General features: G+C 46.2%; 3 protein-coding genes across 3 annotated transcripts; 2 read left to right on the forward strand and 1 right to left on the reverse strand.

Moving 5' to 3' along the window:
* Window positions 1-1,600: 1,600 nt before the first annotated feature.
* On the reverse strand, window positions 1,601-6,875 carry LOC101772811 (cyclic nucleotide-gated ion channel 2). The gene is made up of 7 exons (XM_004981646.4): window positions 6,676-6,875; window positions 5,849-6,518; window positions 4,050-4,265; window positions 3,217-3,542; window positions 2,784-2,895; window positions 2,461-2,697; window positions 1,601-2,341 (listed from the first exon to the last, which is right to left on the reverse strand). Exons 1-7 carry the CDS (start codon window positions 6,711-6,713, stop codon window positions 1,754-1,756), a joined length of 2,187 nt encoding a protein of 728 aa, XP_004981703.1. The 5' UTR covers window positions 6,714-6,875; the 3' UTR covers window positions 1,601-1,753.
* Window positions 6,876-8,816: 1,941 nt separating this feature from the next.
* Window positions 8,817-15,725, forward strand: LOC101773221 (alpha-1,4 glucan phosphorylase L isozyme, chloroplastic/amyloplastic). The gene is made up of 15 exons (XM_004981647.4): window positions 8,817-9,094; window positions 9,884-10,116; window positions 10,201-10,302; window positions 10,557-10,733; window positions 10,877-11,152; window positions 11,605-11,876; window positions 12,021-12,138; window positions 12,229-12,687; window positions 12,788-12,940; window positions 13,056-13,184; window positions 13,373-13,609; window positions 13,816-13,892; window positions 14,106-14,292; window positions 14,387-14,587; window positions 15,240-15,725. The coding sequence occupies exons 1-15, from the start codon at window positions 8,890-8,892 to the stop codon at window positions 15,354-15,356; spliced, it is 2,943 nt and encodes a 980-aa protein (XP_004981704.1). The 5' UTR covers window positions 8,817-8,889; the 3' UTR covers window positions 15,357-15,725.
* Window positions 15,726-18,209: 2,484 nt separating this feature from the next.
* On the forward strand, window positions 18,210-21,946 carry LOC101773634 (probable WRKY transcription factor 57). Its single transcript, XM_004981648.2, has 4 exons — window positions 18,210-18,756; window positions 19,812-19,964; window positions 20,192-20,679; window positions 21,633-21,946. The coding sequence occupies exons 1-3, from the start codon at window positions 18,434-18,436 to the stop codon at window positions 20,664-20,666; spliced, it is 951 nt and encodes a 316-aa protein (XP_004981705.1). The 5' UTR covers window positions 18,210-18,433; the 3' UTR covers window positions 20,667-20,679; window positions 21,633-21,946.
* Window positions 21,947-23,886: the final 1,940 nt, after the last annotated feature.

The raw sequence follows: 23,886 nt of genomic DNA on the forward strand, positions 1-23,886 counted from the left end.
AATTCTAACGCAGAAAGTAAAAGAATTGCGACCCCCCGAATCTCAATTCCTAAGAATCGCAGTTGATCAACTGTTACATTGGACAGTTGATCCAATATGGGACCTAATCTGTAGCTTCTGCCCAGTCTACACTCTAGGACAGGAATACAAATGTGCTAGTTCATGACAGGGTATATATACACTGACTCTAGAACAGGAATACATAGCTGAGACGTAAATCAATACTTACAGCAAAAGACCACTCTTTCTCGGGACTATTACACCAAAAGATCTTTCCTCCTGACTCTTTGTCCTCAGTACAAAACATATACACCAAAAGGCTCGTGTTACTCATGCAGGCTGCTTCTTTCTTGCTCTTGTTTAGCTGGTATGAGGACCACAATTCCTGATAAAGTGAAAACCGGGTTATCCTTTAGCGATAGCAGTCTAGCTAACTGTACATACCATGACGTTAGCCTTTTTTTACCTTAACATTTACCTCTGTTTTTTTTAAGAGGCCATCGTCGTCATCATATTCTTCATTGATCTCCTGTTATTTGCATAAAACAGCATCAATTTATGGCACAGTAAGTGTAATACCATTTGAGAATGACGTTTGACTAAGCAGGGAGTAATCAACGCACTGTTGCATACCACAATTTAGGATACCAGTTCCACATTGGGACTAATCTAGCATGATTTGGGCACTTTAATGCTAGAACTTGCAGACTATCAAGGTACTTCAATTTCAAGGTACTATTGATTAGGCCTTACTTTCCTGGTTGGAGCACACTTTGGTATACCCTTCTTAAAGAAACATAACAGGCACTAGTTGCTCTGTTGTTCCTTGAAAAGATGATAATGTGGCCATCTGCCTGCATATCGGGATTATGATACTTGACCTATACCTGTTCTATGACGTAAAATGTAGAAACAAGCAAGACAATTGAAATGAACTTTGCACCTACACCTGCTCCCAAGAGCGCGAGCACCACCTAAACCCAACGAGACGCCGTCAAAACCCTAAAACCAACATATTCGATTCTAGAGACTGGAAATCCTCTTTGCGTGCCTGGGGATGGCCCGCGGGCCACGGCGGTGGCAACGTGGAGGAGGTAGCGGCCGTCCTCGTTGCGGAGGGAGAGGTCGGCGCGCGTGAGGGAGGCATCCGACGGCCGCCTCTCCCCGCCGGCGGCGGCGCCGACGTCCATGGCCGCGGCCATCAGGGAGCAGAACGCTAGCTGGTTAGTGGTTCGATAGGGGAGGAGGGCTCGTCTCGAGTCTCGACAAGAGCCACGAGGAAGGCGCTTCGAGTTGCGTTTCGCGACTTGGTCGAGTGCGCTTTCCACACGAGTAAGCGGCGGAGCGGCCCGCATGGGTGGCGAAAACAGGCGAGGCAGATCAAGGACACGTGCCAAGCGCTTATTGAGTAACGTCGCAGAGACCTTGGTGAACAGTCGCAGGTGATAGCTACCAACCTCCGTTTTCAGGTGATTCGTTTATGAACACGGTGAAGGTTTTCGTTGACTTCGCTACACAACGTTTTGATTTACGGCTTTATATATGCCACGGTGGAAACCAAGCATGATTTTTTTTTATTCTTGGGGAAAGAAAGTGACAATGGAAACGAACTAGGAAATTATTCCGATCTTCTTTAAATGACGAACTCGAATCACTAATTCACTTACAGAAGATGACAACGGTATAGTACAGTGTACAGTACAGCCATGATGAGGCCGGCACAGCTAGGAATAGGATGGTCCTTCCCTCCTGCTTACTCGAGGTGATCGTGCGGCCGAAGCGACATGAACATGGCCGCGTAGTGCCTGAGCCGCCGGTCCCCATCGTCGGGACCGGCGGCCAGCGGCGGCGCCACCATCGCGGTCACGTCCATCTTCCTTGCCCTGTACCGGCGCCACGCGAGCTGGATGTTGACGGCGGCCCAGGTTCGCCAGTTAGACGAGTAGTACCGCGCCGTGTGCTTGAGTTTCTCGTTGGCGAACTTGTACCGGAAGTGTTCGGTGATGAACTGCAGGTCCGGCGCGTCGAGGCAGAACGCCTGCGCCGCCTCGACGCACTCGAACGTCGCCGACGACGCCGGGAGCCGGTCCACGAAGGGGCGGCGCAGGCACCACGACAGCAGCTCGTCGCCCAGGAAGTTGCCCGCGCCCAGCATGCACGTCGCCACCACGCCCTTGGTCAGCGGCTGCGTGCTCCGGAGCTTGCCCTGCAGGATGAAAACCATGCGCTGCACCGGGTCGCCCTCCCGGATCACCTTCTCGCCGCTGGAGAACACCAGCGGCCGCAGCCGGTCGCAGATGTTGTCCAGGATCAGGTCGTCCATGCCATGGAACAGGGGGACCTGACAAGAACAAAATTAAAACAAGTTTTATCGCCCAGTCGTGCAAAAAGAAAACTGAAACAAAAAAAAAGGCAAAATCTCAGCAACTTTACTGACCAAAAGCGCTTCAGAGACTGTACCTGCTTAACCAGCTCGAGGCAGAGGTAGCGCTTGATGTCACGCCTGAGTCCTTCAGGCAGGTCCTTGATCATCTCCATCTCCTCGTCTCCAGTGACAGCCGCCCAGCGTTCGCGCTCGAACTTGCGGACCCTTTGCCTCAGGCGGGACGGCAGCTGCCTCCGTCTCATCCACCATTCCATGTCCCGGAATCGCAGCTGCATCTTCCGCTTCCTTGCCAGGACGGCATGCAGAAATACCTGCAGATCCAGTCAGTTGTAGTTAGTGAAGTGTTGTGAATTGTGATACGATAGTACAGAAGGACCAAACGTGAAACTGTTTTTACCTGTATGTTTCCTATCAGCAATGTGAATAGCATCAGGCCACTGAGGACATTGATTATGCTGAATATCACCTCAAGACCATTGCTTGTTGGGGCGAGGTCGTTACCGAAAGTACTGCCAAGCATTTCAAAGGAATTGTACAAGTTTAAGAATATGCAGTTGTTTTCACAAAAAAGAAGAAGAAGAAGAGAACATGCAGCTGTTAAACACAATACGGCAACAGCATTAAAACAGGTGAGGAAATACATGCATGCAACAATAGTATAGTGTTTTTAGTGGAACTGGGGCATCAGCTTAATGCATGTTTATTCAAATAAACAATATAAGAAAGAAAGAATATTTTTGAATAATAACAGATTATTAAGAGAATTATTTTTATAGAGAAAACAGCCTCAGTGTTGGAGGCAAGTGAAACTAATCTCTAAAACTGATTACCTGAGAGTCATGAGGCCCCAAAATATAGGATAGAGTATTTTGACAGCAAGCGAATTGCTTGATATAACAGGAAGAGCCCCCAAATAGATTCCATAAGCAAAGGACCCATTTCCACTTAGACAAGTAGACATGTTTTGTTGACTGAAGGAGGTCATGTTTGCATCACATGCGAGTCCATTAACATTCGATGACCAAGGAGGATGAAAACATATCTCCTTGGAACAAGCAAGTGACATTAGATCGCAACTGTTATTTTTCTTGCATTCTTCCTGAAGGCAGGAGGCAATACGCTGAATTGCAAGAACGTACCAACAACCACCTGCGATCTGGAAATGGCAGAACATTGATGAACAATCAACATTACCCAAATAATTCAGCATGCATTAGTCTTAAGTCCAATACCAATTTTACATGAATTCTACTAGGGATGGTTGTCCTTATTCTGGCGAACTAAACATCATTGCAAACATAAATTCTCATGTAGGCAAAAATTTTACACTTTGTCATTGCGCATTTTTATTGGCAGACTTTGGACAAGCATCCTGTTTCTTATTTAATTACTTCTGATGATTTAATTTGTTAGGACAGTTTCCCTGTTGGTGTGTTGGAATCTAGTGCCCACGAATAATAAGGCTGTACTGTTGAAATATAGACCAACCTCTTTTCATTTTAAAAATCAAATCAACATTGACTACCCTAAGTCACTAACAACCAGATATCAATGAATAACATTCTCAATTGCACTCTATGATACTTTGAAAGCGACTCTGGGACTCCACGTCCACAATTTATTCTATACTTTCGAATTAATTACAGAGGAAGGGAATACTCACATGAGATGCAATGAAATAGGCAAATAGATTTAGACCAAATCCCCACCATATTGTTCCAAAGATGTAACCAGTCACCTTCTGCATTTTCCTCATGATATGAATACTGTGGTACACCTTGGGGAGGAATTGAAATATGAATATGAGCAGCAATATTGTCATGATAAATTTAACTTGCTCCTCCCTTATTAACTTTGGTATAACCAGCCAGAAGATGATCTGCAGAATTTGAGACCACCTTGTTGAGCAAAACAAGACTTACAAAGTAACGGAAAACACATAGTTCAATTATTTATTTTTCTTTGTGAGCACTGACAGAAAAAACTACAAGAACATAAGAAGAAGAAAAACAGAAAACTATTAAATTCTGCCTGCGATATCCTTCTCGAAAAGCTTTTCTCAGAAAGCTGTTGTTCAACCGGTGCCTGCCTGTCAATTTTCTAACAGTACATCATTCGAAATATTATGTTTTCAGATAATCTGAGATAACTCCCTTAGTGCAGAAAAAGCATCACATAAAGTAAACGTGTAGGGGAAGGAATCTGGGTGGCTAAAAACTATTCTATAACAAAAAGAGCATGTGGGTATGGCTGACAGGTTTAGCTCTATACAACTAGCCATGTTGATTGTGGATCAATCAGTTAGACGAGCAATAAAATTCAAATTATCCTTTTGATGATAAACAACCCCATCAATAATCCATCCATTGATTTGGGAAGGATAGAATTAACGTATTCCATCCATGACAGTCCAAATAAGCATGGCTCCACATAAAAAAAAGCCATGCCCCACGCATAATTGACAAGTGCAATCATGCGAAACAAAAAAGAATATGTGCCAAATATTATGCGACAAAAACTAGACCTCACTTGGAGAAATTACAAGATTATCTGAATGGCAAAGACTGACAAAATAGATAAGAAAAGGAAATCGGATGGCATGAACAGAAATCAGACAAGTCTCCCTAGAACTCTAGGCCTCTATCCATATGATGGTCTGGTCGATCTGAACTCTGAAGCGGTGGCATATGTGAAATGGAAATATCCTAACAGGCCGCAGGACAAACCACAATTTTTACACTCCTGAAGCTTGTGAAAAACATTGCAATCTGATCGGCTGATGGGTCATAGAAAACTGAAAACATCCCAAAAGCCCACACTACCATCAGCACCATGCTGGTAGGCATCACTGAACCATCGTTTTCTATCCACTTTTATTCCATCAATGCTGGTTATCTCATTGTAACCATGGTCATTTTCAAATCCTACTCCTACCACGATACTGTTTTTTTTCCTCACATCACATGATTGCATCCGAACGGTCATATTCAAATCCTACCTCCGGCAATCATTGTCATCGATCCGTACTAGTTCCGTAAGGGCATCAAACTCTATCATTCTACGGGTAAACTCCGACCTGAATTCTCCATCTATCCCAGCAATCACTCTGGGGAGCGTCATGATCTTTCAAGAAAACAGCAGCCCCCCTGCCACCGCACACATGCCTGCCAGCATTGCACCTACCTCGCATCAGCTCACTACTGGGCACTGTTGTACCTGCAATGTACTCGTGTGCCCTACTTCTGCAGTTCCGACAGGGACTGAAGGGCGTTGTGCTCTGTCTCAGAACCAGACACGAAACATGTCCATAATTTGGGGGCGTTTGATCACTCAGGCCCTCGCCTACACCGCTACAGCGTCGGATTGTAATGCTTGGAATCTTTGTTCGCGATTTTTTTCATGGTGAAAAATGGTAGATTGAGTTCGGGGGAGGCAGGTGGATGCCAGCAGGCAGCAGCTGACCTGCGGTAGGGGGAGGATGACGAAGAGGTCGAACCAGAGGCCCTTGAGGGAGCGGGCGTAGTGCGCGGCGATGGCGCGGGCGTCCCAGACGAGCTTGCCGCAGCCGACGACGAGGGACTCGCGGGAGACGTAGGCGAGGCGGAACTGGAGTAGGACGTGGCCCAGGTGCGCGACGTCGGCGCAGGTCCGGAGCGCGGTGACGGCGGCGGCGAGGCCGGCGTCCATGTAGAGGCAGGGCTGGCCGCCGCGGCCGACGGAGAGCGCGTAGAAGAAGAGCGGGTCGACCGCCAGCGCGGCGGCCCGGCCCAGCAGGATCCACCGGTTCCAGCGCTGCACGCGCTTGCTCCGCGGGTCCAGCACGGGCCCGAACAGCCACCGCGCCGCGGCGCCCGCGTGCTGCGCCGCCGACGCGGACGGCGAGGCCTGGGCCTGCTGCGCCCGGACGGGCACTAGCGAGGAGCCCGCGTCGGCGTCCCAGCCCGGCGAGTGCACCTGGTCGCAGGTCGTGGAGTGGAACGCCGGCACCCCGGGCTGCGTGCACGCGTAGCACTCCCCCGCCAAGTGCCCCGCCGCCGACCGGCCGCTCCCGCCGCCGCCGCTGCCCCCCGCCTCCTCGTCCCGCACCGCGCCCGGGCTCCCCCTGACTCCATCGCACACTCGCTCGAGCAGTCTTGCGAAGGTACGAACAAAATCTCAGCATCGCAAACACCAAACAAACACAACAGACACCCCCAAGTCCACCGCGAAGCCATTGCCGCAAACTTGATGCTGATGGACTCGATTTCTTGAAATGAAATGAAACAGACGGGGATCGAGCACGAACGAACCTCGCGGGGAGGGAGCGGAGGAATGCGAGGGGAGGCATGTCGTCCCAACCACGGCGGGAACCATGAAAGGACCCTCGCGCGGCGCCGGCCAAGAGGGAGGTGCGGCGCGGGTACGAGTCCCAGTGGCAGTGAGTGGAGGAGCTCGCGCTGCTCACCCTGCTGGCCCTGGGCGCGTGGGATGGGCAAGTAAAAGAGGAGAGAGAGGCGGAGTACAACTCAGCCGGGGTCCCAAGTACGTGTCGACGTGGCGCGTACGTGCGGCGTCCTTGCGCGCCGGCGCGGAGCCGGGAGCCCTCTCCCCGGGGAGTACACCTACCGGATTGACGAGAGCAATTGTTCCTGGTGGGGCCGCATCCTAGTACAGGTGAGCCGAGCACATCACCGAACAATTATTGTGATCGTGCTGGGAGTTTTATTCCATGATCCGATTTTGTATCGGGACCTAGATATATATATATATATGTATATATTTGTCCGGTTTAAGTAATGGACGGAGTTGGCCCATCAACACCGGCTGCCGAACGGGTCACACCTCCCTCGCCGAACCAACGAAAATAAGCCCTGCAATAAGCTGTAACGAGACTATCTCATTTCTCGTATGCACTTGCACGTTCTCGTTTGCTCCTGTACGACGGCGGCGGTGCCACGGCTACAAAGGTACCAACGCGTCTTTTTGGTGGTACGTGGAAGGGATGAGGCGGCGAGCGTGACCGCCTTGCGGCGTGTGTGGTGTGCGGCTTGGAATTGGATGGAAGTGGAACCTTGCGGTGTTGTACTGTAGTGTACGGGGTGTGTGCCGGCGGTGCATGGAGTGGGTCCACGCGAGCGAAGTAGGCGACGGAGGAGAGCGTACAAATACAACGCATGTGCATGTGCGCCTGGGCCTGGGCCTGTTCTGTGGAATTCGCATGCTGCTGCTGGTCGATACGTACGTAGCTTGGGCCGTTGCGGGGTCAGCTGGGGGAGGTAGGATGGGCCTGAAATGGTTGCATCGGCGAAAGCTTCCGTTCTTTTTTACTCGGGCAGTGCCTCCTTTTTTGAGAGAGAGAATGCCACAAGTTTGACGAGTCACTGTGAAATAAGATCACAGTACAATGGAGGGTCATTTAGCGTAAGGAGAAAAACAGGGACCACCAAATGACAGGCATTAGGCGCACATGCTCGTATCTCACGACGAAGGTTTATATGGTTGGCTATCCTCTACCGCTGAAATTCCACACAAACCCATGAAGATTGGAGCAAGAGAAGAAGGGCGTGCACATGAATTTTCGATCAAATCCCAAGGTAGGTACTGAATTCAACCGAATTTTTCGGATATCTAAAAGGGTTCAAAATGAAAGGAAAAAAAGAATAAACCGAAATGACAACGTCAGCATGAACATGGAATGAATCATGCCAGGAGTCGCCTCTCGAGGTGGTCCCTCTTGTCGATGAAACGAAACATACAGAGACATGCTGCTGCTGCTGCTTAGTGTGCAGTGTAGTGTACGTCACTCAAATTGATCACCAAGTCTCAAGGAACTGCTATAGAACACAAAAACTGCAACAAACTGAACAAATTTGTCTAGCTCTTCTCCCTTTTATTTACCCTTTTCCCTTTCCGCTTGGTCTGGCTCATGGGAATTGCACAAAACTACTAGCTTCCATTGCACGCAGCACCATGCAGCACCAGCACTTGTCCAGAAAACAACACCATAGCAAAAGCGCAAAATACTCTCGAAAAGGACCTTTGAGAAGAAAAAAAACAAAAACGTATAAACCAAGGTGCTCTTGAAAACCGGGGGGGATGAGCTTTAGGAGAGGGAAACTCTCACTAAAAGGGGAGTCATTTCCAGCCGTCGAAAAAATAGGACAAACGGCTTCGGCAAGGCACGACGATTCTCAGCCGTCGAAACGCCGCAGAAGGATACAAGCTTCCCCCAACGGCACATGAACCACGCGCCCCCACCGTGGCACCGGGCGCTGACGTGGGCCCACAGACCAGCGGCACAACACGTGCGTTGCCCGCACCGTCTCGCACGGAGCCACGGACACTCCACGCACACTTGCAGCGAGCGTGCTGGGCGCACGGCAACGGCGGAGACGGGAGAGGAGAGATATTTTAAGCGCCCCCTCGATTTTCCTCCGCCTCGCGAACTAGTCATCACCCATCGCATCGCCCGCATCGCCGCAGCGCTTCCCACTGCACGCGCACGCGCAGGCGCAGGCGCAGCAATGGCGACGAACGCCTCGCCGCCGCTGCAGCTCGCCACCGCCTTCCGCCCGCTCGCCTCCGCCGCTGGGGGCGGGGGCGGGGGCCTCCTCGCGGGCGGCGGTGGGGTCGCGACGGGGCGCGGTCGAGGGCGGGCGCAGCGGCGGGTCGCGGCGCGGAGCGTGGCGAGCGATCGGGACGTGCAGGGGCCCGTGTCGCTCGAGGAAGGTACGTGGCTGCGCCCTCCTGCTGGTTCCGACGTCTCGGGTGAGGTTTGGGTGGCAATGCGGTTCGAATTGCTGTTGATTGTCGCGATTCGGGCGTGTGATCCTTGCGCGGTGCGCCCGCTAGGCTGCTGTGTGTTTCCCAAGCCAACCATGGTGAATTGCTGATGCGGGTGGGCTGACTGGGTTAGTGGTGCTTTTGTGCGCGAGCATTGCTAGATTAGTCGCAGTTCGTGTTTTAGATTATCGCCAAATTCGCGAATAAACTTTAAAATGTCTTCTCGGAATTTAGTAAAACTGGGTCTGTTCTGACGGCCCTGCACCGAACAGTCGAACACCGTGTGGATAATTGCAATAATTTTCTGGGTGGTGTATTGAGATACAGCTCTAGTTTGTTTGTGCGGTAATCCAATATACACCATACTAAGTTCTTAACTAGCACAGTTGTATCCATATATTTAGGCTTTTCGTTTCTTCTGAAGGTATCTTAGACACTGGTTAGATTCCAGGATCAGTGAACCAGACAATAAATAAAAAGGATCAATCAGTGAGACTCTGTAGATATAACGAGCTGATGTGGCTGCAAATAAAACGTGTCACACCTTGCCCTTAAATTTCAATTATACATATACTTGTTGCAGGTGATGATGTTATATACGTGCCACATGCAGGTCGCTTTGCACTAATTTCCAAGCAAGTGCAATGCTTGGGTGCTTTTCTTTTAATTGGCAATGTAAATTACGTACTGTGTCAGATAGATTTTAAGGTTCTAAGTTATGGTCTTGCAATACAGGGCTTCCAAGTGTGCTAAATTCCATTGACTCATCTGCCATTGCATCAAACATCAAGCACCATGCAGAGTTCAAACCCTTGTTCTCTCCAGAGCACTTTTCGCCCCTGAAGGCTTACCATGCAACTGCTAAAAGTGTCCTTGATGCACTTCTGATAAACTGGAACGCAACATATGATTATTACGACAAAATGAACGTAAAGCAGGCATATTACCTGTCCATGGAGTTTTTACAGGTGCCACAACCTTCTTCCTACCTCATTATTTACCTTTTGCTAACTGCATCCTGATGTTAATTGGTCATTCTATAATGTATGCAGGGAAGAGCTCTCACAAATGCTATTGGCAACCTAGAGCTAACTGGTGAATATGCAGAAGCATTAAAACAACTTGGACAAAACCTTGAGGATGTTGCTAGCCAGGTAAGGTTTGTTTATGAGACTTGGTTCGTAGTCTGTAGCGAAACATTGCCATGCACTTTCATTATTTCAAATACCCCAACACATCGACTATCGTTTCTCATTTTCTATAGTGTGGCTTGTGTTTAGCTGTTCTTCTTGTACCTTTTAGAAAGAGTCAGTCTATAAACAAAATGCAATAAACCTTTATTGATGCCTTAAATGCTCAGTATTTAGAAACCTTAAGTTTGGGATATGTTGTATTTGCTGGGAAACAGGAACCAGATGCTGCCCTTGGCAACGGTGGTTTGGGCCGCCTGGCTTCTTGTTTTTTGGATTCTTTGGCAACATTAAATTATCCAGCATGGGGATATGGACTTCGCTATAAATATGGCCTCTTTAAGCAGCTCATAACAAAGGATGGTCAAGAGGAGATTGCTGAGAATTGGCTAGAGGTACCAATATGACTTCTTATCTTTGTACAATTTGATCTCCAGAGATTGATTATGTTGGTGTATTGGTAAAAAAGTGAGTAATTATTTAAAGATCTGCCTGTTAGCTTCTTATGCCAATCATGACTGCACATTATATTTTTCAGATGGGATACCCTTGGGAGATAGTAAGAAATGATGTCTCCTATCCTGTGAAATTCTATGGTAAAGTGGTTGAAGGCACTGATGGTAGGAAGCACTGGATTGGAGGAGAAAATATCAAGGCTGTGGCTCATGATGTCCCTATTCCTGGCTACAAGACTAGAACTACTAATAATCTACGTCTTTGGTCAACAACAGTACCAGCACAAGATTTCGACTTGGAAGCTTTCAATGCTGGAGATCATACCAAGGCCTATGAAGCTCATCTAAACGCTGAAAAGGTGTAGTTTGTATAAAAGTCCTTTTTGAGTAATTAATTCTCAGAAAACTTAGTTTTGAAGGCGTACAGTGTCCAATTGCATCTATAACCTCTTAATTTGGCTTTAAAACTTGTTTAGCATGTTATTTATTTTACATCTCGCTCTTCTTGGTGCCACCTTCTGTTGTAACTAAATCATAAACTATGGATTTATTGGTATTGCTCATCTGCATAAATCCGAAGGAGTTGACAAGATTTGGTTCTTTATTTCCGTACTCGATAGCATGTGTGATTTATGTTTATGTTTCGGTTAGTAGACTTGTCCTCACATCTTTGGTAACTTTTTTGTTTTATTTTTGGTTTATAGTTTAGTGTTATGTTGTGCTATTAAACACAGAGTGGCTTGAGATCACTTTGGAAAGGAGTTATTATTCCTAAATTATGTCTGATTTACTGGTGTTCTCATCATGCCAGATATGCCACGTATTGTATCCAGGGGATGAATCACCGGAGGGGAAAGTCCTCCGCTTGAAGCAGCAGTATACATTATGTTCAGCCTCGCTACAGGATATTATTGCTCGCTTTGAGAGTAGAGCTGGTGATTCTCTCAACTGGGAGGACTTCCCCTCCAAAGTTGCAGTGCAGATGAATGACACTCATCCAACACTATGCATTCCCGAGTTAATGAGGATACTGATTGATTTTAAGGGATTAAGCTGGGATGAGGCATGGAGCATTACTGAAAGGTATTTGCATTGCCAAAATCATCTGATCTTGAAATTTAATTAAGATCTCAATATAATTTATGCCATGATCTTCCTGTTCTAGTTAACTTATTTTATTTCCTCATTTTTCTCCCAATTGATGCTGAATTTCCTACTCATTTCCAGAACCGTGGCATACACAAATCATACAGTGCTTCCTGAAGCTCTAGAGAAGTGGAGCTTGGACATAATGCAAAAACTTCTACCTAGACATGTTGAGATCATAGAAACAATTGATCAGGAGGTATTAGATGTGCAGAAAAGTCTTATGCAATTTATTTCGTGGTCTTTAACTTGACTTACATTTCCTTTTCTCTATCCTTGATTGTAACAGCTGATAAACAACATAGTCACGAAGTATGGAACCGCAGACACTGCACTATTAAAAAAGAAGCTGAAAGAAATGAGGATTCTGGATAATGTTGACCTTCCAGCTTCTATTGCCCAACTATTTGTTAAACCTAAAGAGAAAAAGGAATCTCCTATTAAATCAAAGAAGAAATTACTTGTTAAATCTTTGGATACTATTGCTGAGGTTGAGGAGGAAACTGAGTTGGAAGAAGAGGAGACAGAAGTTCTATCTGAGACAGAGGAGGAAAATGTCGAATCTAAAGAAGTTGAAGCAGAAGAAGATTCCGAGGATGAGTTAGATCCGTTTGTAAAATCTGATCCTAAGTTACCAAGAGTTGTCCGAATGGCAAACCTCTGTGTTGTTGGTGGACATTCAGTAAATGGTGTAGCTGAAATTCACAGTGAAATTGTGAAACAGGATGTGTTCAACAGCTTTTATGAGGTATCAAATGAGGATTTGAATCTTATCTCTCCATGTTCTTATAATCATTTGGACACATGTCATTCCTCATCTGATCATCTTTTGGTGTTTTTTTTGGCAGATGTGGCCAACTAAATTCCAGAATAAAACAAATGGAGTGACTCCCAGGCGTTGGATCCGGTTTTGTAATCCTGAATTAAGTACAATAATTTCAAAGTGGACTGGGTCTGATGACTGGGTGCTTAACACCGACAAGCTTGCAGAACTGAAGAAGGTATTTCCATCCAGTAGTCTGTTTCCTTTTTCAATTTGCTAGTAATTTACAATATGATATGATTTCCTTGTTACCTATGCTGTATTTTGTTCTAACAGCAGTTGTCCTGTAACAGTTTGCTGATAACGAAGATCTGCATTCGGAATGGCGTGCTGCTAAATGGGCTAACAAGATGAAGGTCGTCTCTCTTATAAGGGATAAGACAGGATATATTGTCAGTCCAGATGCAATGTTTGATGTGCAGGTATATTTATGTAGCAGAATATCAGGGCTGTCTGGTGGGTGAAGTTCATGGTCATAGTGGTTCAAGTCATTAGTTCAGGCCTGAACTCACAGTGAAAAAATAGTAGACCCTTTTAGGTTTGCTCATTCTTATTAGAAAACTTTTATTATTTGTTGGTTGACTTAGGATTTCTCATCTGGATTCCTTAGGTGAAAAGGATACATGAATATAAGAGGCAGCTGCTAAATATCCTTGGAATCGTCTACCGCTACAAGAAGATGAAAGAAATGAGTGCAGAAGAAAGAATCAAGAGCTTTGTTCCAAGGGTATGCATATTTGGTGGGAAAGCATTTGCAACATATATACAGGCAAAAAGGATTGTTAAATTTATTACAGATGTTGCAGCTACTGTGAACCATGATTCAGACATTGGAGATCTGTTGAAGGTAATTTGATCCCTTCTTAGGATCACTTGCCGTATTTAATTTCCATCTTATGGTAATATCCATATGTATTCGACTAATTGTCTTGTTGCTACCAGAAAGCAACACCTACTATTATGTTGATGTTTAACCACACTACTTCAAACAGACAACCAATGATCATAGTGTTGACAGTCAAAAGCTCTGAGGATTTTTGTTTTATTGTCCAGGTTGTATTTGTTCCTGATTATAATGTTAGTGTTGCTGAGGCACTCATTCCTGCCAGTGAATTGTCCCAGCACATCAGGTAATAATCTAGCTACAATTAACGTTCTGCAAATAGACACAAAGGACTTTTACCTAAATTGGTTGAGGTTGAAATTTCCATGTGACTTTTCATTTATTATGTAGCATCACTAAACTATCTGTTTCATTGGGGTTAGCACCATTCAGAAATGCTGTCACTGTTTTTTGTTTCTATGGAGCATGTGCTTTTCTTAACCTCATATTATCCATTCAGTACTGCTGGAATGGAAGCTAGTGGGACCAGTAACATGAAGTTTGCAATGAATGGCTGCATTCTAATTGGAACTTTAGATGGTGCAAATGTGGAAATCAGGGAGGAGGTTGGAGAGGAAAACTTTTTCCTTTTTGGTGCAGAGGCACATGAAATTGTGGGTTTGCGGAAAGAGAGAGCTGAAGGAAAGGTACTGCACTTGTTTGTATAGTGATGCCTTTTGTCAAACTAGTAAAGTGTATCAATCAAATTTATAATCTTACCACTTTCTTTTCCGCTTGTAGTTTGTGCCTGACCCAAGATTTGAAGAGGTTAAGGGATTTATCCGCAGTGGTGTCTTTGGGACTTATAACTATGATGAGTTGATGGGTTCTTTGGAAGGAAATGAAGGTTATGGACGAGCAGATTATTTCCTTGTTGGAAAGGATTTCCCCAGTTATATTGAATGCCAAGAAAAAGTTGATGAAGCTTACCGAGATCAGAAAGTAAGTTCTCCAGCTTAACGCTGCTTATTTTCTTGGTTCCCTGATATTATTATGCAAACTTCTAGTCTTCTGATGTTTTATATGTAGTGTTTCACTATAGCATGACCGAACTAAATCGTAGCAACAGTTTCCATTTCAAATTGCAATACTTTCTAATGCTGGAATAGATAAGTGTGCTGTCAGAGAACATTGCTGCAAGTTATGTTCTATTGCTTAAACCGCTCGTAGATGAAGTTTTCATCAAATAGCAGGACTATTGGTTCAGAAATGTGTTTGTATACATTTCAAAAGTAAGTTTACTAGTAAACAATATAATTAGTTGTTGAGATGTTGAAATTCTCATGTTAGTAACTGGTGTACTTCAGAGTTCTACATAATTGTTTCTGAACAAACTTGAAAGATGCTGCTCTGTCATGTTTCCTTTTCCTGCATTTATTTTTCTTGATGGGTAAGGTTTGAGGAGATCATCAGATTGGGCGCATTTTGCATCATTATTTAGACTGTAGAGTTTGACATTTACACTGTGCTACATTAATTGCGGTCGATGCTCTTTTGTTCTTTTTCTTTTTGGCATTGTCTATCATTGAATATTTAGTGTCATTTCCTTCTGCTCATCAACTCACTACTCATGTATTCATACTCCTACCTGCAGTTATGGACAAAGATGTCTATCCTCAACACAGCTGGCTCATCCAAGTTCAGCAGCGATCGGACAATTCATGAGTATGCCAAGGATATCTGGAACATCAGACCTGTCATCCTCCCCTAGAGAGGTGTGGGTATTATCAGGCTATCAGCGGCTCAATTTCCGGCAACCCTCGGGGTTCAAGGAGCAATTGGTCAGAGCATTTGCCTCAGCCCCCTAGCAGGAAGCGCTGCTCGCCTCAGTTTTGTGTAGTCAAACGCAGGCAAGATGAGGCATGGACAAACGCAGGCAAGATGAGGCATGGATAAAGATGGCTATGCATGTTAGTTCCATCTATTGTAGTAATACTATTGGCAGTTGGTCAGTATACCCTACCTAGCTTGAAGCTGGATTTTGCCCTGTATATCCTTTAATAATGGTGGGGCAGGAAGACCATCCACCCTTTGGCTCACTGCTGTTCTGGTGACGTGTATTGTATTGTTAATGACTCCATTGCCTCATGGAGCTTCCTGCTGAGGCTCCCCTATTCTGCAATGGCCTTTTCGTATCGAAAAGGGCGGGAAAGTACAGGCGACGCTGAGTGCTAGGGTGACGTCTCCAGATTCTCCACCATTCATGGGCAGATTGGTGGGATCACGTAGTGTGGTCTCTTCATCGTGGCAAAGATCACGATCTCTAAGGTGAGAAGAAAGGGATATACGGGGGTGATTAGATAGGATCAAGAGATATAATTGACTTCACTTAAATAAATCTGTGTGGTACGTTAGAGCAGATAAGATGTGGAATAGGGGCGAGACACGAAAGCTATGGCCGTCGTGGCTTAGCGACACCAACCGACTTTAGATTTACCGAGGGACAGATCATCGTGATTTTCTATAGGCATGCATGTTAACACTTTATAGAGAAGTAATGATGAAAAGTATTCTTTGGAGAGATTATAGAGATGCTATTAACGTAAATGGCAGGCAAGTATATTGCAACAGAGGTAGTTCATGGTAGATGCATCATGCATGGTGAAAATTTGTGCACGGCGCTAAGCCACATAGCAGGGTTTTTTTTTTTCGCTGCACAATTAGCCAAAGAATAGAGCCAAACGTTTCGTTTCCAGTTTTACAGGATACCTATCTCATAGTGCAGTCCACAGTCCTAGATGGGACAAATTTGAAAACAAGATGACTAGAATAATCACTGGCTACGTACTCGTGGCCGGACGCATAGTTTTACCTAAAAAAAATGCACGAAAAAATATCGTCAAATTTGGGTAAAGTTGGGCATGAGATGTGCATCAAGGCCACGTTTAGTTCACCTTAAATTTCAACTTTGACACTATACAAAAAGAAGATTTCCCATCACATCAAACTTGTCATGGAGTACTGAATATAGACGAAATCAAAAACTAATTGCACAGTTTTGTTGTACTTTGCGAGACGAATTTTTTGAGCCTAATTAGTCAATATTTGGACAATAATTCACAAATACAAACGAAATGCTACAGTAACGCTACAGTATTTTTGGTTGTTCAAAGTTGGACAACTAAACAAGGCCCAACTACTCCGCAAATTTTCAAATCAAACCTCAGCCTACAGGCTGCAGTCACTTGCAGATTCATGTGCCTCCAGATTAGCATCTTCCAGGAGTAAGGAAGTGAAAAATGCCTTCTGATGTACACCATTTTTCTTTTGGGGTCCATGATCCCCATTAGAAATAGCATTCTTTTCGACGTCTGAATACAAATTCGTTGGAATTGTGCTAAAACTAGGACAAGACACATGACATGTTACTTTCAGTAGTATCTTTTCAGAAGCAGTTCAATCTTTTTCTCTTTTTTAGGTGGAATTCAATTCGGTGTAAGAAGCTAAAAGACGTCCTTACAGCTGAAAGCTCGCTGTGGGCCATAATGAACCTTTCAATTCACCCACAGTGTATGCATGGACCATGGAGTACAGCTAATGGTGATTTATAAAATCAGCACCGTCATTGCTTGTTTGTTACTTTGTTTATTTCCAACCTCGTAAGGGACTTGGTCAAAGCATGGATACGCATGCAAGTAAACATTTCTTTGTCCCAATCCACACTCTACCTTAATAATCACAAATTAAATTTTTGTATCTCTAAAATATATGACATTTGGATTGTTAATAAAGGGATGGTGTAGGCTCCCTCTCTAATTGGCGTGTGCTGCTTCTGTTCGAGAAAAATATATCGTTCGCTCTTTCTAATGCGTAGATTTCACCCTATATTTTTCACCATTTACAGTATAATAAACAAATTTTGCATCTCGCATACCCCTCCATTTCAAATTGTAAGCCGTTTTGATTTTTCTAGGTTCCTAAATATTATTATACATGTAGACAGTGTATGTCTAGATGCATAATAATATCTATAATAAAAAAACTAAATCGATCTGCATAATAATATCTCCAAACTAAAAAAAGCCAAAACGCACGAACTGACCTATCTTCCTGAAAAAGAAATATTCTAGCTCCAGCACCGGCAACACAAAACGTTCCTTCCGTCAGAAGACTTTTCCGAACTGCAATGCCTTTCCTGCCCCTCCTCACCCACTGAGGCCGTGTTTAGTTGGGGAATTTGGGAGGTGCCAAATTACTGTTACAGCACTGTAGCACACTGTAGCGTTTCGTTTGTATTTGTGAATTATTGTCCAAATATTGACTAATTAGGCTCAAAAGATTCGTCTCGCAAAGTACAACAAAACTGTGCAATTAGTTTTTAATTTCATCTACATTTAGTACTCCATGCATGTACCGCAAGTTTGATGTGATGGGGAATCTTCTTTTTGCATAGTGTCAAAGTTGGGAGTTGGGAGTAACTAAACATGGCCTGAAGCCGCGACCAAGACCGCAGGGAAATTCCAAAACCGCCTAACCTCCACTAGGTTAGCCCTCCGACGCGTCTGCTCCGGACACCGGTAAAAATCGCGACAGCGACGCCTCGTTAATAAATCACCCCCGCGCCCGATCCGAATAATGCACGGCCCCGGCACACCTCAACGCGGCGGCGCCACACTAAAAAATCCACTCTGCTACTACTCCAAGGCACAAGCGCCCAGAGCAAACTAGCAAAACAAAACCCTCAGCAAGCTAGCGCCAGTGACAAAGAGCACTCGCGCCGCCGCGGCTAGCAAGCTAGAGAGAGAGGTAGGAGATTAAACCGGATCGATCGGATCGGTGGTGCTGCCCATGGCCAGCGCCGCCGGCGACAGTGCGGAAGGGGTCGGCGGCGGCGACTGGCCCTTCGCTGGCGTTGGCGGCGACGCCTTCGCGGCGGAGTACTCGTCCGTCTTCGCGGAGCTCGGCTGGCCCGGCGGCCTGGCCGGGGAGCTGCCGGTGCTGGATCTGCCCGAGGCGGCGGCGGCACCGCCTGCTGAGGTGACGCGGCCGGCAGAGGAGGTCATGGCGCCAGCCAGGTCGGGGGACGCCGCCGCTTCGTCGAGCTCAAGCGGGGACGGCGACGGCGCCGCGCCGGGGAGCGACGATCGGAGGCCTGCCGCCGCCGAGACAGCGTAAGTGCACGCGCGGTAGTGGCAGTAGTACCTGTAGCACGAGCCGACGCTTCGCCGGCGGCGAGCGGCGGAGCTGTGATTTCGGGGCACGGAATTAAAGCGAGACTCCGCCAACACGTTCGTTCTTACGTGGGCTGCGCGTCCGGGAGGGGCAATCTCGTCAATAGCCGGCGGCACGTCCACGCAGATCCGCGTGCCGCGTCGTCGGCTCTCGCGCCGCGATTTGCGTGCGCGGATTGTTCCAAGTTTCACGCGCTTTCCTTTGTTTTTTTTCTCCTCCGTACGTGCTCCGTTCTTCGGTTCTCCCCCTTTTTATGCTGCATTTCCGTAGGTTTCTATTGCTCGTATTTCCGTATACTATTCACGATTCGTATGCATACGTATCATCATTTTTTTGTCGCAATTTGTGCATCTTTGTCTCAAAAAATAGATCCAGATAGTCTCAAATTTGCATGCTTCAAAAGTTGCTCAAGGCACCATTTCTTGACGATTGTTGGTCAGACTGCATGTTTTCAGAGTGTTTCCTTTGCAATATACATACACGATCAGTACATGTACTGATGTACATCAGTTTTTTAAGCAAAGAAGAAAAACACACATGTATGCCATGCTCCAGCGTGATGAACGAGATGGGGTTTTTTCTCCATGCTTTGCTCCCACTTTCCTCGCTGATCTGCATGTCAGCAACGTTGGCGGCGAGCGGCACATCCAGTGGGGGCGTGATGTGGTGTGGTCACGTCCGTCCTGCCATGATCGGCCGACCAATTTCCTTGTCTTACCTACCTTGGCCAAGTTCAGTGCACATTAAATCCTGCACTCCAGCCTACACTGCATTAAGTGCTTGCAGGCATGGATCGATCGAAACTGCGATCCTGGTGACAGATCTGCTCACTACTATGACGTGCCAGTACACGGAATGCCTTGTGATTAATTAGTTTAGCTTCATGATCAGTTTTTTGATTGATTACTAAAATAAACGACATGAAAGTTGTTTGAAAGTTTCTTCATGATCGGCGTCAGTCGTCTGACACAGATTTCTGGATTTGCATATGCAGGAGTGAGAAGCCGGCAGCGGCGAAGAAGGGGCAGAAGAGGGCGCGGCAGCCGCGGTTCGCGTTCATGACCAAGAGCGAGATCGATCACCTCGAGGACGGCTACAGATGGAGGAAGTATGGCCAGAAAGCTGTCAAGAACAGCCCTTTCCCAAGGTGATTGCATTGCTTCATCTGTCTTCTACCTTACTCATATCACAATCTCATTTTATGCCTGAATTTGCATGTCTTCATGATCGGTGATCCATCTATCTAGAACTAAAAAACAGATGCTAAATCAACTCACATTAGTATGAGATGTAGCTTTACCAAAAAAATCTACCTTTGCTTTTATAAACTAGAAATTAACAGGAGAGACGAATTTGGCTAAAATTCTTGAGCAGGAGCTACTACAGATGCACCAACAGCAAATGCACCGTGAAGAAGCGCGTGGAGCGGTCCTCGACCGACCCCTCCGTGGTGATCACCACCTACGAGGGCCAGCACTGCCACCACATTGGCTCGTACCAGCGCGGCGGCGGAGGCGGCGCCGCCGCGGCGCACATCCATCATAGCGCGGCGGCCGTCGCGCTTGCGGAGCAAATGTCGTCGTTCATCCCGGCTCACCAGCTCTACAGCTTGCCGCCCTTGCACCCACAGAGCTCTCCGTCCTCGGAGACCATCGTTAGCCCGCCGGCGTCCACATCTTTGCAGCATCTGAACGGCGGCGCCGACGAGCTGCGGCGGGCAAGCTACAGCCCGAGGGTGTCTATGGTGCAGTCGCCGACGACGCCGTCGTCATCTGTTTCGCCGGCCGTTTCAGTTGAGAAGGCGGGGCTACTGGACGATATGGTGCCTCAAGGAGTAAGACATGGATGATGCTGGCAATATGGTAAAGATACTGAGCTAAAATAAGATATATCGAGTATGGATTTTATTTGTAGATATATATAGCCTCGTATAGGAAAATAAAGTTTACGTCGATATTTCGAATTTGGGTTGTATTTCCGTATTGCGTAGTCTAATTAGGCCGATATTTTTATTTGTTTGGAGTGGCATAATTTAGTTTTTAGTTATTGGGTGGATACCTTTTATTTGTTATCCTTAACTAACCTCTAACTTTGACAGCACTACTTCATGACTTATTCAGTTATTTGTTTAGAAATGTCGTAGAGTAAGCATGTTCTCAACTCGATCTATGTAACCTTCTATGTTGAACATGTAGTTATTCATTCATGGAGATGCACGGCAAGGTATAAGCTAGCTGTGGCACATATGTGTTGGCATGTACGTATAGTAGGAGCAATTGGCACTTCATGCGTACGTGGTGCAACAAATATACATGAACCTATGTCTGCTAGTACACGTGACTGAGTGATGACTCCACGGATTAGAAATTTTTTCCAGAGACAAAACTATCATGCAAGAGTAGTAGTGCAGTAGAGTAGTTGGAAGACTAAAGGACAGAGGATGATATATACACACATGATGCTCGGAGTTTAATTTTTTTCTTAGGAAATAGTTGAATAAAAGTTATTTTTGCTATTGCATTTCCAACGTCCCAAGTTTTGACATGCTAAGCTAGTTTGCTCGTGCTGGAGAACAAAGAATACATAAATAGGTAAATGGCATGTATCCCTTTCAGCATATATGCTTCGTTGCCATCATCTACAAAAATCTATATAAACATGCACGCTGTATATCATATGGAAAAGGAAAGGTGTGTGTATATGCGTTCATACTTGTGCACATGCAAGACCATTTCCTGTCTTTTTAATGAACAAGGATATAGAGCGACTTGACTTGACCTGTGATCTAATCCAAATCCACACACATTTATTGCAGACTCATCTATCTGATCGTGAAGTCCATCTCTCGGCACTACCAGGAAGGCAGATCACCAGCTATTAGGGCGGTTTCCTATCTCATCATCGATATTTACTTGTACCTCTAAATGACCAGCTAGGCCATGTGGATTGTTGTAGAGAGAGTATGCATACTCAGATTTAACTTTTATAGACAGATTATGGTGTTGCAGTAGCCAATTTTATCCAGAAGTGTCCAAGATTTGCTAATGATCAGTGTCACTCCAAAAATGGTGGATGTATCAGTACTTTCCATGGCAGATTTTTTATGCCAGTTAACTTGCATCAGGTTAATTAGGGTCTGTTTGGATTGAGGGTGTTAAAGTTTAACACCTTAGTTTTAACACTTTTTAACACTTTGAGATCCAAACAGATGTGTTAAAACTTAGGTGTTAAAGTTTAACACCCCCAAAAACTTTAACACCTCAAGGGGGTGTTAAAATTTGTTAAACTTGTTAAAAGTGGTCCCCCTCTTCACTTTTTCCCACCATTGCCCCCTTCTCTCTCCTCCCTCTCTCTCCGCCGGCCATAAATGAGGGGGCAATAGAGTCATTTCCCATCAAAGGTGTTAAAGTTTAACACACCATCCAAACACCCCAATGTGTTAAACTTTAGCACTCCATTTGAGAGTGTTAAAATTTTAACACTTGTTAAACTTTAACATGAGGTATCCAAACAGGCTCTTAATCATTACAAGGCGCCTCTGGTAGGCTTGGCCTCCATTCTGAATTCCTAGGTTGTTCGTTTGTGCAGGTAGCTGCCTACCTACCTATGTTTTTTGTAATAACTCTTGACTATTACAACTTCAATTGGACTAATTGATGGAAAGATCTTCAGACCCCAACCTTCCCTGCGCCTGCCGTCTGGATGTGCAAGGATCGGAGGAATCTAGCTGGATAAAGCTGCTGCACTAAACTTAATCCGGTGTGGATGGAATGTTCCCTTCCGCTGGACCATGCTTCTCCACCTGCTCCCACTGGCACCGCCACTGCTACGTGAGGTGTCCCCGACTTCACATGCAGGGTTGCAGAGACGCAGGCCCGGCCGGCCGGCCGGCCGGCGCCTTTAGTAGTAGCCGGTCCTACAAAGAGGAGGACGTGTTGCATCCGCCGACGACGTCGCCGTATGTTAGCTGCTAGCTGGAAGCCTGGAAAGGCCATGAACGAATGAACCTTTCGCTTCTCTCGTTTGGTTCCTATCGGCGGCAACGGTGACGTTAGGTTATTATGCTCGGTTCCTTTCTTATCCTTCGCCGTGATTGACCGCGACCCGTGAGAGAGAGAGAGAGAGAGCGAGAGGTGGGTAGCTTTCGGGATTTTCGGTGGTGGTGCTCGCCGGCTGGCGCGCGGCCTCGGCAGCGAAAGGGGCGCCCGCGTACGCCGCCGCCGTCGCCGTGTGAACCGGAGCTGGGACGAAGCGACGGGTGCCGTCAGCCGTGTGTCGCCGGGAACCGGCCGGCCGACGCGTCGGTGGGAAAGTTCCGGGAAAGGTGGCTAGCTGCTGCTCCACTAGCGCGTGCAGAGGTGTGTGCGCCACTTGGCTCGCTTGACCTTGACTGATAATACTAGTCTGCAGAAAAAGATACGTTCACATCTGTTTGACGCGACCGCTGACTCCAGTGGTAGAGGATACGTACGATACGAGTACGACGTACAGGTCTGTTCTCCGGTTCTCCCAGCCGGCGGGCAAGCGACGGCGGCCATCACCACATCGGCGGCGCTCCGCTCTTCCACCGTGCGATTTGGGTAGCCGGGTCACAGAGAGTGGGCGGCGTCCCAGCCTGCGTCTCGCCATGGGCCGCCGCTTGCTCTCGGCACGGCGCGGGCGCACCCACCGTCGAAAGAGAATACAGGCCCGTGTAGAGATCGCGTAGGCCCTAAAAATTTTTAATCTTTTTTCCTTGAGGCAGTCAGTGCAGACACTCATTTGCACAACTGTCTTTAATCTATTAAAATCATATTGTAAATATTTTAGAAATCCTGGAGTGTGGTATGTTTGATGCTGTTGGCTAGTTGGGTACACAACGAAATTCTACTTGATTTTGGGGGCATTCTTCAAACTCTTCTGATTGAACAAGATATCGACGTATAATTTCTAAATTCAGTATGAACCGCGCAAGTGATGTAACAGAGCTTCCTTTTACTGTGTTTCTAGTCGAAGCGTGGAGAATAAGATCTCCTGAGGATACGAGAGTGAGTATCGACAACTTATTTGATTGCAGATTATTGAGCTTC

The sequence above is a fragment of the Setaria italica genome, chromosome IX (genome assembly GCF_000263155.2).
Source record: "Setaria italica strain Yugu1 chromosome IX, Setaria_italica_v2.0, whole genome shotgun sequence".
Taxonomy (NCBI): Eukaryota; Viridiplantae; Streptophyta; class Magnoliopsida; order Poales; family Poaceae; genus Setaria; species Setaria italica.

What these genes read in the sequence shown, in the direction of transcription:
- LOC101773634 (XM_004981648.2), top strand. Translation starts at nt 18,434, where the DNA reads ATGGCCAGCGCCGCCGGCGACAGTGCGGAAGGGGTCGGCGGCGGCGAC. An exon ending in CCTGCCGCCGCCGAGACAGC is followed by an intron (nt 18,757 to 19,811) that starts GTAAGTGCACGC and finishes TTGCATATGCAG; the next exon opens with GAGTGAGAAGCCGGCAGCGG. An exon ending in AAGAACAGCCCTTTCCCAAG is followed by an intron (nt 19,965 to 20,191) that starts GTGATTGCATTG and finishes ATTCTTGAGCAG; the next exon opens with GAGCTACTACAGATGCACCA.
- LOC101773221 (XM_004981647.4), top strand. Translation starts at nt 8,890, where the DNA reads ATGGCGACGAACGCCTCGCCGCCGCTGCAGCTCGCCACCGCCTTCCGC. An exon ending in AGCTTGCAGAACTGAAGAAG is followed by an intron (nt 12,941 to 13,055) that starts GTATTTCCATCC and finishes GTCCTGTAACAG; the next exon opens with TTTGCTGATAACGAAGATCT. An exon ending in AAGCTTACCGAGATCAGAAA is followed by an intron (nt 14,588 to 15,239) that starts GTAAGTTCTCCA and finishes TCCTACCTGCAG; the next exon opens with TTATGGACAAAGATGTCTAT.
- LOC101772811 (XM_004981646.4), bottom strand. Translation starts at nt 6,713, where the DNA reads ATGCCTCCCCTCGCATTCCTCCGCTCCCTCCCCGCGAG. An exon ending in TGGGGCCTCATGACTCTCAG is followed by an intron (nt 2,896 to 3,216) that starts GTAATCAGTTTT and finishes AATGCTTGGCAG; the next exon opens with TACTTTCGGTAACGACCTCG. An exon ending in GCCTCGAGCTGGTTAAGCAG is followed by an intron (nt 2,342 to 2,460) that starts GTACAGTCTCTG and finishes TGTTCTTGTCAG; the next exon opens with GTCCCCCTGTTCCATGGCAT.